Raw genomic sequence first — 12,884 nt, 5'->3', positions numbered from 1 at the left:
AACTGAGTCATTAAAGCTGTGACTCAGAGATCATCTTTATTTGCCATCTTTATTCTGCTCTTATCAAAAAAAGTAAATATCTTTATACTATGGGTGCTTGCTATTCTGATTAACAAAGGAATCACTTTTAAAAAAAATACATATTTATGTTCAGAAATCAAAATAACATTAGTCAAATGACCCCAAATTTAAGCCCAGTTCTTCTTGATAGTCATTATAATACAGCAATCTTTTATGAGAAATAAAAAGATAAATCCTCTAGTACAAAATATATTAGTTCTTCAGTGAAGGGATCATCACCTAGTCTCATGAAAAATGTACATGGAGAATTGGTTCATGTCATGGATGTATGCTTTCTGAAACATGGACTTGATTGTATCTTCTTTCCAGTACCTTAGATCGGGGTCCCCAATCCCTGGTTCATGGACCAACACTGGGCCACGCAAACAAGTGAAGCCCCATCTGCAGCATGCAGGTAGCATGCAAAACCAGGTCCTTTCCAGTCTGCAGAAAAACCTCTCTCCATGGAACTGGTTCATGGGACCCAAAAGGTTGGGGGCCGCTGCCTTAGATGGTAAGTCATCTTGTTAGGAGAAAAAGTTTTTATGAGTGTGTTATAAAGCATAATAAATAGAATGTGGGGGAAAAAAGCAAAGGCAGTTCCAATAGTAATATGTGCAATGGGTGCAATCCCAAAACAACTGGAGCATCACTTGAATGCCATTGTCACTGGCAAAATCACTATCAGTCAATTGCAAAAGGCAACTTTACTTGGAACAGCTTACATCCTGTGCCTATTTAATGTCTATGGAGATTCTCAGTCATCCAGATCATGGCTGTCCCAAAGGTGCTTTTTTCAAGAGGCAACTGGACGTTCTTGTTTTTCTTTGAAGACATTTCACTTCTCATCCAAGAAACCTCTTCAGCTCTCTCTCTCCAAGTCCTTATTGAAAACATGTTGCACAATCTTATGTTAATTAAAAGCAAAGAATAAAACTGCACAAAATTTTGAATTCATTAGTGGAAAAGAAAAAGAAATATTGGGAGTTACTTCTTTTTCTCATATTTTACATTTCTTCTAAAATATAAATTACCCTAGGATCTTCTGTAGCTTTACAAGTACAAGCTATACTATACATATTTTTAAATAAATATTCACCATTGATGCCTCAGGGAAAATTTCCTCCATTTTTGTTCACTCAGTGCTGCCAACTGGCTGGCTTATCATGAAACAACAACGAGGCCCTCTCAGATCCAATACTTAGAATATATTGCAATTGCTCATGAAGAATACTTTTCATTTGATATTTTTTTATGTTGGTTAATGGATTTCAAAGCAGACATCAGCTATGTGGTCACTAAGAATTGATACAAGCTTGATGGTGCATTACCAATCAGTGACAAATAGAATAAATTCGACTACTTCCGACACTCATCACCCAAGACATTTACTTAGCTGAACTGGATTGATGTGATTTGTAATTTCTGCAAGACTGATCAATGGATATAATTTCCCTAGTCAAAAATCACTAAGATCAATTACTAAGGACTTGAAGACAGTAGTTTTAAAAGAAAATTGATAATTACAGTTTAGCAATTAAAAACATCTAAATCAGATGTACATTCCTTGCTAACTTTTAAACACTTTCCTGCATGTTATAGTGTTAATTTGGATGCTTCTAACTTTTTTCTAAAGCCTAGTTAAACATAAGCAGCTTCGTGTCAGCTGACATTGAAATTCTTTAGGAAGCAGTCAGCTGAACAAAATATTGTTTAATTAATAATTATGTTGGGTTTTTAAAATGGATCATTGCAGAGCTTGGCTTATTCTTTTTTTGTTCTTTATGTATGTGTTTGTTTTCTAAGATGCATGTATATTTCTTTTATCAAGATAACATTATCTCTTATGTACATATTATATGAAAGTATATTTTGTTTTCCCATTCAGTTGTAATTGATATGGTTTCCTGATTAACTTAATAATTAAGTTAATCTGGAAACCATACCAATTACAACTGAATGGGAAAACAAAATATACTTTCATATAATATGTACATAAGAGATAATGTTATCTTGATAAAAGAAATATACATGCATCTTAGAAAAGACTTGATTTACTAAATAGCTAATGACTAGGAAATTGAAGAGTATTTTTTTTATTTTACCAAAAAATAAAAACAACTGATATTTACTTCCTTCAGTAAATGGAAAAGTAGCCACTTTTTGTTATTATCATTTAGGTATTTTACCACAAAGACACATTTCCTTAGTTCATGAACTTTTACATTTGAGTCAACATTGAACTGAGAACATATGGTCTTCCAGATGTTGTCCTGCAGCTTTTTCAGACCTAGTCAATGTAATCCAAATAGCACCTGGATCCTATATGCCTGGAATAATGGAAACTGAGTATAACAATACTGGTAAAATGAATAAAATGACAATAAATCTCATTTGTAGAGGAACTGCCAGTTCATTTGTAAGATGCATGAAGAAATAAGGAATATGTACAAATTTCTCTGGAAAGTGGAGATCGCCTTAAAATAAGGGACATCTGGTAATTTAAGATAGAGTTAGCAGTCCCCAAAGAGCTGTTCTCTTACTTCCCTGAAAATGCCAAACAGAAAGTTGAAGCAATCTCCCATCATATGTCCAGTTCTAGGTCAAAGAGATTTATATAACCTTGCCTTTGACATGATTAGTCTCAGCTGGTAGCCTGCAGAATTAAATTAACCCCATATAGACCAAACAGATTAACATGCTTTTTAATAAACTACACTTTTAGCTATAAAAATACATTTCGTGGAGTCAGTTATTATTATTATTGCTGAAACTCTAAGACGATGAATTGCTTTCAATTTGATTTTTAGATCATTAGGTTACTGTCAATATATAATTAAATAATACTTTTTTCCATAAATAAGTCTGAAAAAACACAGATTCTTAATATATAGCAACCTTTAGAGCATGCTCCCAAAATTCATAGAAACGTTTGAACTTTCAATTTCAATACATCTGGAGAGCAGCTTCAAGAAAGATGCAACATAAATTATCCAAAGTTTTAATTTAACTTAGTTTTTAGTTTTAACCATAGCTGACAGAATAGAACTAGGCTTGACTATCTAATAGTCACCTGCACTTTTGCAGCTCAGATGTAGTAGGGCTATTATGCACAAATATATATGGAAAAACCTTCCTTGAATTTCTAAGACAATATGCTAAGCAATGATGCATACTTTACCAATCTCAGTATGGAAATAATATCACAATTACAGAAAAAAGAATCAAGGTTACCCAGCTTATCTAGAGGATAAAGTAGATTTAAAATAGAATCTCATTTGCAGCTCTTTTTTCACATAAGGAGAATGGATGAAGTACTGTAACTGGAAATCAAAGACTGGGAAGGAAATGTGAGATTTGGAAGAAAAATAGTTTTCTTCTGAAGAAAAAAAATGAGTGTGGAAAAGAATTGGATGCGGATAGTGCAAAGATTATTTGGATGGAGGAAAAGAGAAGAGCCCAAAAAAGAGAGAGAAATTCATTTTTGTTTGTTTATAGAATTGATTCTACACCTCAATTTAGAGGGGGTGGGGTATGCATTTTTGAGTGATATGTAAGAAATAATATCAAGTTCTGTTTGGGTGAGGTATGTTTCAAAGGACAGAAAGGGCAGTAGAAAAATTACATTTGGGTGAATACCTCTGTCCCATGGGTGAGAAGCAGGGAAAAGAGTAGAAACCAAGCCCAATGGGTGAGACAACCTAAGAGCAAGAATTTCAAGAGCCAGATCACAATGAACTCTATCACTTTATGGGGTGAAAGGCCTTGAAATGTGTTCATGTATGCGTGTGTCTGAATGTGTTTGTCGGGGAAGAAGGGTAATCTTATAGGTGAGAGTGACATAATAGAGGCTGACTGCTTGCAGCTGGCTACTAGGACTGCAAATAGACAATGGATGGTTCTGGAGATACCATAAGACAAAATAGATAAGACTGAAAATAGCCAGGAAAGTGGCAGGTATGGTGATTAGAGGCATTGTCTGAAAAGCGGGGTGAAGATTGCTGTAGTGAAGAAAGAGAGAAGAAGATAGTAGACTGCTAAAGGAAAGGTGAGATGGAATTTGATTTTTGTCCTTCTTTTAGCCCCCAGCCTTGACCCAATGATATGACTTCTGTAACAGAGTTGTTAATGCTTGGAAGTCATTACCTGACTCCATAATCTCTACTCAAAATCCCAAAATCTTCAACCAAAAACTGTCTACTATTGACCTCACCCCATTCCTAAGAGGGCTATAAGGGGCGTGCATAAGAGCACAAAAGTTCCTACTGTTCCTGTCCTATTGTTCCCTTCATTATAGTTACTGAAGACCTTAGGCTCAAGTTGGTTTTCTTGAATGCAGATCCATATGTAATGAAAATTTCCTCATTTATTACAGTATGCTGAAGGAGAGGGCTGGCTTGCATATAACACTGAGTCCTAGCTGGATGAAGATTAAGGGGTTGTTCTGTTTGTAATCTGCCAAGAAATGGTTTGGGGGAAGGAGGAGTGGCAATCATATTCTGTTAGAATTTGGTGGTGACCAAAATTGTTGTCTGAGGTTGACAGGATGAGAGCTCCTATATGTGAAGTTGAGATCTAGAAGCAAGCTGGATTTTTTGGTTTTTTTGTCAAGAACAAAGATGAAACACCTATGAAACACCAAGAAAGTTTCTTTACAAACAGTAAGTGCATATTGCTGGAATTCAGTTCCAGTATGTTTGTTCCCAACTAGTTCATCACAACTTTCAAATATCACATCAGGACATTCATTTTGTTCCTGCCCACCCTTGGGCTGAGAATTAAAGTTTTGAATATCTGAGCATAGTGATGATACTTAACCCTAAATAAATTAATGAGCTTTCCTAGTGACTTCATGTAGATGTCATCCCAGATTTGAATGTCCAAAGTCTTGAACTGTACTCCTAAAATAATATCAATGGTACTTTTCACTCAGAAAGGAACAGAAGTACTGCAAAACCCCAACTTTTGCAGATGGTCTAAAAGGATTCCATTATTAATGGTCAAAATACAGCCAAGAAATCTAGGAAAACCAGGGGAAGAATACACCCACACACACATCCCACTGCAGGTTGTCTGCAACAATAGTTAAGATAAGTTTCCATCTTGTTTAAGAATTCCGTATTGAAGGACTATCTGAATAATGGTTGACTAGGCCATTATTGTACAATGCATTTATTAGTAGGTGTCAAGATTATTTATTTAAGTTATTTAAATAGATATAGATCTTTATAAATTAGTTGGCTGGTAGTATAACAAAGCAAAGTAAATATATTTGTGTATGAAATTTTGGAATCCTTTGAATGAAATGTGGTCAAGATTTGTGCTTTATGAATAGTTATTTAGATATACTAGTTACATAGATATAACTTCTCTAAAAGTAAGTTATGTTAGTTAGATTTTCTTTTTAAGCCAGATGTCTATAGCACAGTTAATGACTGGTAACTGATCAACCTTCTTTTGCAAATGTCTTGAGCTCATATGTCAATATTAAAAATTTCATTTTTCTTTTTAAAAATACTCAATGTAAAGAGATTTAAGGACAGTACCACGAAGGTACAAAAATTGAAATATCTCCCTTGCAGTCATTTGCTCTACTCTGAATAGGCCAAAGTTTAGTTTAGGTCAAAAGAAAATTGCTGATCTGGAAATAATAGCACATTCCGGAAAAGCCTCATCACACAGCTGGTCTCTATTATTGCAAAAAGGAAACAAAACAAACATTGCAAAACTAAGTTTATTAGTTTCATGTCAGTTCCTAATATTACTGTATCTAATAATAAATTAATAAGCACAGTAAAAAAGACTAAAATTAAACATAAAAAAGACCAACAGACTAATGACAACACATATAGCAACAAGCCTTAGAATCAACAGTGAAATTACTGAAATGGTAGGTAGCTTCTAGCTTTTAGGACCAGCCAATAAGACTAAAGCAAAAGTCAATCATATGCCACAGACTAGAACTTGTTAGAGCAGCCTTTATATCTTTGTATAAGATATTCAGAAGCCATGATGTATCAAGAGCCACAAAGATCAGAATGTTCAAGTAATGATATTCTCTGTGGCACCCTATGGAAGTGAAAACTGGACTTAGATAAAGCAGGATAGAAAGTTTACCAACTCTTCCAAACTTTTCTAGAAGACTCATGAGAATACCACAAACAATCAATAATATGAAAAATAATATTGAATATTTTCAAGTGGACATTCGATATAATCGAAAGTGGATCGATTATATTCAAAATAAGTATCAGATTAAAAAATACCAATTAGTTTTTGAGAGAAATTAGGATTTGCTATGTATTAGAGTTTAAGAAAGAAGGGAATTGATAGTGTGATGGTGTGATGGATTATGTTTTATGTTTTATTTTAGATTATGTTTGTTAGATACTATACCCTGTATTCTGTTCTGGGAAGTCTCGGGGGGGGGGAGGGTAAATGGGGGGGAGATTATAAATTGATTGATTGCCATTGTACAGGAATAATGGTAGAATTAAATAAATTGGAATGGTGTAAAGTCGAGGCTGCTCGGTAACTACTCCGGAAGGGAAAGAGTAAGGAGAGAGGAGTAAAGAAGGAAGAAAGTAGGTAGGCAGGTAGGTAGGAAAGAAGGGAGGGGGAAGAAAGGATAGGAGGAGAAGAAGGAGGGCAAGATAGAGGGTTAGAAAGGATGGAAGTGAGAAGTGGGAAGGAGGAGGGGAAGTAGGAAAGTGAGGAGGAGGATGGTGGGGAAAGTAGAAGAAGGATGAGAAGGGTAGAAAAAATTAAGGAAGGGAGTGGTGACCGAACAGGTCCGATTGAGCATAATTTGAGTATAGGATCGATTATTGGATAAGTGATTGTACTGTACACTGGTCAAATTGTTGGAATTATTATGGAAAATAAAAAAAACTTTAAAATAAATAAATAAATAATATTGAATATTTTCAAGTGGACATTCTCACTTGAGACAGAATTGACCATCTTCCAATGATCATACTTCAGACATACTAGTTGTCAAGGTTCCAGAAAAACCTCTTCTGCATTAAAAAAAACTCAGAAGCCATTGTTTTCCAGAGTTCTTTACTAGCATGAGGAAACTGGCACACGATGAGTGAAATTCCAAAACTGAATTTCCGGATTCTTTTCCCAGTTATACAAACCCCAAGAGTCCCACCCCCCTGACCCCTTTGATGGTCACATGGTCCCACGTTCTTCCAGTTCATTCGAATATCTTCTTGCCACTCTTCCTGCAGATGTGAACACCATCCGACCTTGACCGCTTGAAGAATGTTACCATACCCCTCAGCCCCCCTTCCTTCCCTCAGGGGAAAAATGTGGCAGCGTCTGGAACTCTAAAGTCTAATATGGTTTCCAGGCCTGACAGGCGTCCCCCCTTGGAAAAGAAGCTATATCCTAGGAAAGAAAACAAAGAGTCGATAAAGAAGAGTGTTAGTGGTCCACAGTTCCCTTCTACCCCCTCCTCCCCTCTCCAAGAGGTATTTTAGGTTTGTCAGGGAAAGTGTCGTGAAATTGTTTAATCAAATTGTCCGCATTTACTTTCCAACTTTTGACCCAAGTAGATTCAGATAATGGATATCCCTTCCAGTGGACTAAATATTGTAATTGACCTCTGTATAGTCTAGAGTCAAGGATTTTCTTGATTTCATAGTGGGTTTCACCTTGGATTATCAAGGGTGGTGGGGGAGCGGCAGGTTGAGGTCTCAGACCAGACTGTCTAGCAGGTTTTAATAAGCTGGTATGGAATACCGGGTGTACTTTCCCCAACATTCGAGGGAGCTTGAGTTGGACGGTAACGGGATTAATAATTTTTACAATGGGGAAAGGACCCAAAAATTTTGGACAGAATTTTCTGCTGGGTATTCTCAACCTCAGATACTTCATAGATAAAAAGACTTTATCTCCAAAGCGAAAAGGGGGTTGAAGGGAACGGTGTCTGTCAGTTTTTTAGACACGTACGCGCAAGGCATTAGATTGTTGTCGGTATTTCGTTGTAATAAGACAGCGGCTACTGCTACATCACTTGCATCAGCTTGGACCACAAAAGGTTTATTTGGGTCCGGGTGTTGAAGAATTGGTTCCATGGAGAATAGGCGTTTCAGGTGTTCAAAGGAACGTTGGCAGTCCATTGTCCAAGGTAGGGGTTGGGTAGGTTTGGGTTTGGCGGGTAATGGTCCAGTTTTTAACAATTCTGTTAATGGTAGAGCTACTTCTGCGAAAGAAGGAATGAATTTGCGGTAAAAATTCGCGAATCCCAAGAAACTTTGAAGTTGCTTACGTGTGCGTGGCGGTTGCCAATCCAACACTGCTTTTACTTTTCCTGGGTCCATTTCGATACCTTTGTTTGATATCCGGTAACCTAGGTAGTCTAGGGATTCCTTATGGAATTCGCATTTGGAAAGTTTGACATATAGCTTGGCCGCTAGGAGCTTTTTAAGGACTTGTCTGACCAATTTGATGTGTTCTTCGATATTGTTTGTGTAGATAAGAATATCATCTAAGTAGACAAGAACTCCATTGTAGAGGTGGGGGTGCAGGGTTTCATTAATTAGTTGCATAAAAACAACTGGAGCTCCTTGGAGGCCAAAAGGCATGACACGGTATTGGAAACTGCCCAAGGGGCAGTTGAAAGCCGTTTTCCATTCATCACCTTCCTTGATGCGGACCCGGTAATAGGCTTCCCTTAAATCCAATCTGGTGAAAATTTTGCCTTTTGATAAGTGGTTCAACAAATCGTGCATAAATGGTAAAGGGTATGTGTTTTGTATGCAAATTGCATTGATATTTTTGAAGTCAATACACAATCTAAGCGAACCATCTTTCTTTTGTTTAAATAGCACAGGCGCAGCTACAGGTGATTTTGCTAGTTCAATGAACCCTCTGGCTAGGTTAGTGTCAATGTATTTTCTTAGTTCAGACATTTCGGCTGGTATCATTGAATACATTTTGGGTTTTGGTAATTTTGCCCCCGGGTGTAATTCAATTGCGCAATCAGTTTGTTGGTGGCGGGGTAAGAGGTTACATCCATCCTCGCTAAAAACGTCTGATAAATCCATGTATGCTTTAGGGATGCGTGGTTCATTAGGAGATGGATTGGATATGGTGGTTGTTGGTTCCCTCTGGTGGTCATTTTGGATAAGGTTTTTGTTATGTATCTTTAAATATTTTGGCGGGAAACAAGCACGTTGCTGATTGGTTGAAGCCGCCGGTTAAACAGTATATAAGGAGAGGTTTTTCCCCAGCCTGGCTGTTGGGTTCACCCTATATTAAAGAGCTGTTGTCACTACCCTGGTCTCCAGCCTCGTTACTTCCTGAACCTAACACTGGCGACGAAGGTGGGATCTCGAGGCTAAGGAGAACCAGAACCGAGCTGAAGCACGGAAGAACCGAACCCAGCAAACACAGGGCAGAAACGCGGAGATGGCCAGTTACACTCCGCCCGCGCCGTTTGACCCAGCTAGAGAGAAATGGGGAACGTACATGACCCGTTTGACTTTTAGAAGCAAGCGAACTGCAGAGTTCCAGACAACCAAAGGGCATACTTCTTGAGCCACTGCGTCCGAGGTCATCGACATCGCGAAGCCCTGGCAGAGCCAACGCCAGGTACAATCGGTATCATGGCAAACTCTGCAAACCCTGCTGAAACCGGAGGTCCGTCCAAATCGTTATGGGCGTTTTGAAATTTCACATAGAGCAGAGGGAATCCATCGGCGACTAATGGCCGCCCGGAAAGCCTCCAAAGACTGTGGGTACAGAGAATGTCATCTAAGTGCTGGAGCAACTCATCCGGGGTCAAAGACATGCGTTTGCGAGGCGACTACTATCAAAAGCAATCTAATTGGCAACGCTCTGGGACGAAGCGAGCGCGAAATGTCCACCAAGCGGCAGAGGCCCTGCAAAAAGCCACTCGCATAGCGGCGGGTTCAAAGTCAACCCGGTGCACCAGGAAGAGATCCAAACCGAATCCGGCGGTGAGGATGAGGAAGGGTTTGTCAACCGGAACGGCGACAAAGAAGACGGCGACGCACGGAAGTTGCGGAGGTCAACACCAGCGTCAACACTGCAAGTTCAAGGACGCTACATGTTGGCGGTGCGAGAAGAAGGGGCACCTAGCTCAAGCCTGTCGAGCTCCCCAACCTTCCCGCCGAAAATTCAAATCGGCCAATCAGAGCGCGGGATCGGCAAGGCGGCCCGTGATTGGCTCAAACAAAAAAGGCGCGAACTTGAATCAAACGACGGTGATCATAGGCCGTGCATCAACCAGGGTGGAGAAGAAAATCTTCACCAAGCCCAAAATAGAAGGAGTGCCGTGCCGACTAGAAGTGGACCAGCGATCACCATCATGTCCTGGGACACTTTGGCGAAAGCATTGCCGTCAGTCGCAAAGCGCCACCTGCAAACACAACGGCTACGAGTCCACGACTACCAAGGGAATCGCATCCCTGTTCGAGGGACCACCTCTGTCCGAGTAGTCACAGTCCACACAAGAAGACCCTGCCCATCACGATCGTCGAAGGACCCTGCCTGGTTTGTTGGGACTAGACTGGTTTCGTGCACTGGGCATGGGAGTGACTGGCATCTACAGAAGTGACTGTAACCTAAAGACACACTCCATGAGCAGGTTGAAGATGTCTTCAAGGACTGCCTGGGCAAGTACAAGGGGACCCCTATTTCCTTCAACTTAGACCCCCAGGTAGCCCCCATTAGGTTAAAGGCAAGGAGAGTCCCTTTTGCCCTGAAACCTAAGATTGACAAGGAGCTAGATAAGCTCATAAATCAGGGGATTCTGGTGCCAGTCGATCACGCAAAGTGGGAGACACCAATCGTCACCCCAGTCAAAACAGATGGGTCAGTTAGAATCTGCGCTGACTACAAGGCGACATTAAACAAAGCCTTACAGAAAAGTGCTTACCCGGTTCCCGTGGTGCAACACTTGCTGCACTCGTTGGGGCAAGGGCAAGTCTTTGCAAAGTTAGACTTAGCTCAAGCCTATCAACAACTGCCCGTGAGACTTTCATCACATCTGGCGAGGCCCAAACGATTGTAACTCACAGAGGTGCGTTCAAGTGTACCCGATTACAATTTGGGGTGAGTGTGGCACCGGGACTGTTCCAAAATTTAATGGAACGACTTCTGCAAGGGCTCCCAGGGGTAGTCCCCTACTTTGATGATGTATTGATATCAGCCGAAAATTTAGAGGAATTGGGGGAGCGTTTAAGAAAAGTTCTGGGCATTTTCCGGTCAGCCGGACTAAAGGTTAAAGTGAACAAATGCCAGATAGGGGTAGAATCCGATCAGTTCTTGGGCTACGAATAGACAAGAAAGGAATTCACCCCACTGAGAGCAAGGTCAAGGCAATCAGAAAGGCTCCAGCGCCCAAAAACAAAACAGAGCTACAGGCATTCCTGGGGCTAGTGAATTTTACAGTCTTTTAAAAACAAAGCGACCGTTGCTGAGCAGCTGCATAAAGCTTCTGGGAAAAATACTGTTTGGTCTTGGGGAAAGTCGGAGCTAGGGCTTTCACAGTAAAACCTACTCTCCAGCGATAGCCTACTGATTCAGTATCATAGCTCATTGCCATTAGTACTGGTTTATGGCCTCCTTACGGGGTGGGGGCTGTGCTCAGCCACAGACTTCAAAGCGGCACAGAAGCCCCTATAGCCTTCTACTCCAGAATGATGTCCTCCACAGAGAGAACCACAGCCAGTTGGATAAGGAAGCGTTAGCAATTGTGTCAGGGGTAAAAAGTTTCACGAATACGTCTTTGGTAGAGACTTTGAAATTGTTACTGACCATAGACCGTTGTTAGGATACTGGCTGGCGATCACCAACGCCTGTGGCACTTTCACGATTGACCCGATGGACTATCTTTTAGCCGCTTATTCCTACAAGCTGCAGCATCGACCGAAAAGAAGTGGGGCATGCGGACGCTTTAAGCAGATGCCCACTACCAGGGCGATCAAGATCCCACTCGGGGACGCCCATCCTGCTAATTGACTCTTTGGACTCTGGCCCAGTCACATCTAAGGAGGTGGCTCGCATCATACCGACATTATTTGAGGACTGTACTCGGTTGGGTACAAGAGGGTGGCCATGCGCCGGGCGAGCGTTTTAAGGAATTTAGAAAAACGTGGGGAACTCTCGGCTCAAGGAGGGTGCCTGCTATGGGGCGATCGAGTGGTGATCCCGGAGAAATTGAGGGAAAGGGTATTGGACCTCCTCCACGAGGGTCACCCAGGGATTGTAAGGATGAAGGGGCTAGCAAGAAGTTATGTTTGGTGGCCACTCATGGACTCAGAAATTGCTGAGAGGGTAGGAAAATGCCAGGCTTGCCAAGAGTCCAGACCTTTACCCCCAACGGCCCCAGTCAGGGAATGGGAAAAACCCCAAGGACCCTGGTCGAGAATCCACATTGATTTTGCTGGCCCTTTCCACGGCCAAACCTTCCTAGTGGTATTGACTTTCTCTAAATGGTTGGAAATCATTCTCATGAGATCCATGACAGCCGAGGCAGTAATCGCAGCCCTCGGCACCTATGTCGCGAACCCACGGGTTGCCTGACACTAGTATCCGACAACGCAGCCCGCAATTCACGGCAACCCAGTTTGAGGAATACTTGGCAGAGGAGGGCATCCGACATGCCCTCTGCGCCTTTCCACCCCTACGTCGAATGGCCTTGCAGAGCGTTCCGTCCGGAGCGCTTAAGGAGGCATTGTCCAGACTCAAGCCAGGCGACTGGCAAACAAAGATAGACTTCTTTCTGGCTATTCAGCACAGAACCCCAGCACTGCTACAGGCAGCCCAGCCGAATTATTGATGGGACG

General features: G+C 41.0%; 1 protein-coding gene across 1 annotated transcript in view; it reads left to right on the top strand.

Annotated features, from left to right (window-relative positions):
• Positions 1–12,884, top strand: part of LOC131203152 (uncharacterized) — a 126,059-nt gene that overhangs the window by 89,080 nt on the left and 24,095 nt on the right. The window contains exon 4 of the mRNA XM_058193104.1: positions 391–574. Within this exon, the coding sequence (XP_058049087.1) occupies positions 391–574 (184 nt within the window). The remainder of the gene's footprint in view (positions 1–390; positions 575–12,884) is intronic.

Source organism: Ahaetulla prasina, chromosome 8, assembly GCF_028640845.1.
Source record: "Ahaetulla prasina isolate Xishuangbanna chromosome 8, ASM2864084v1, whole genome shotgun sequence".
NCBI classification, from domain to species: Eukaryota; Metazoa; Chordata; class Lepidosauria; order Squamata; family Colubridae; genus Ahaetulla; species Ahaetulla prasina.
The sequence above is the reverse complement of the archived record's forward strand: the minus strand, read 5'-3'. Positions and strand labels throughout refer to the sequence as shown.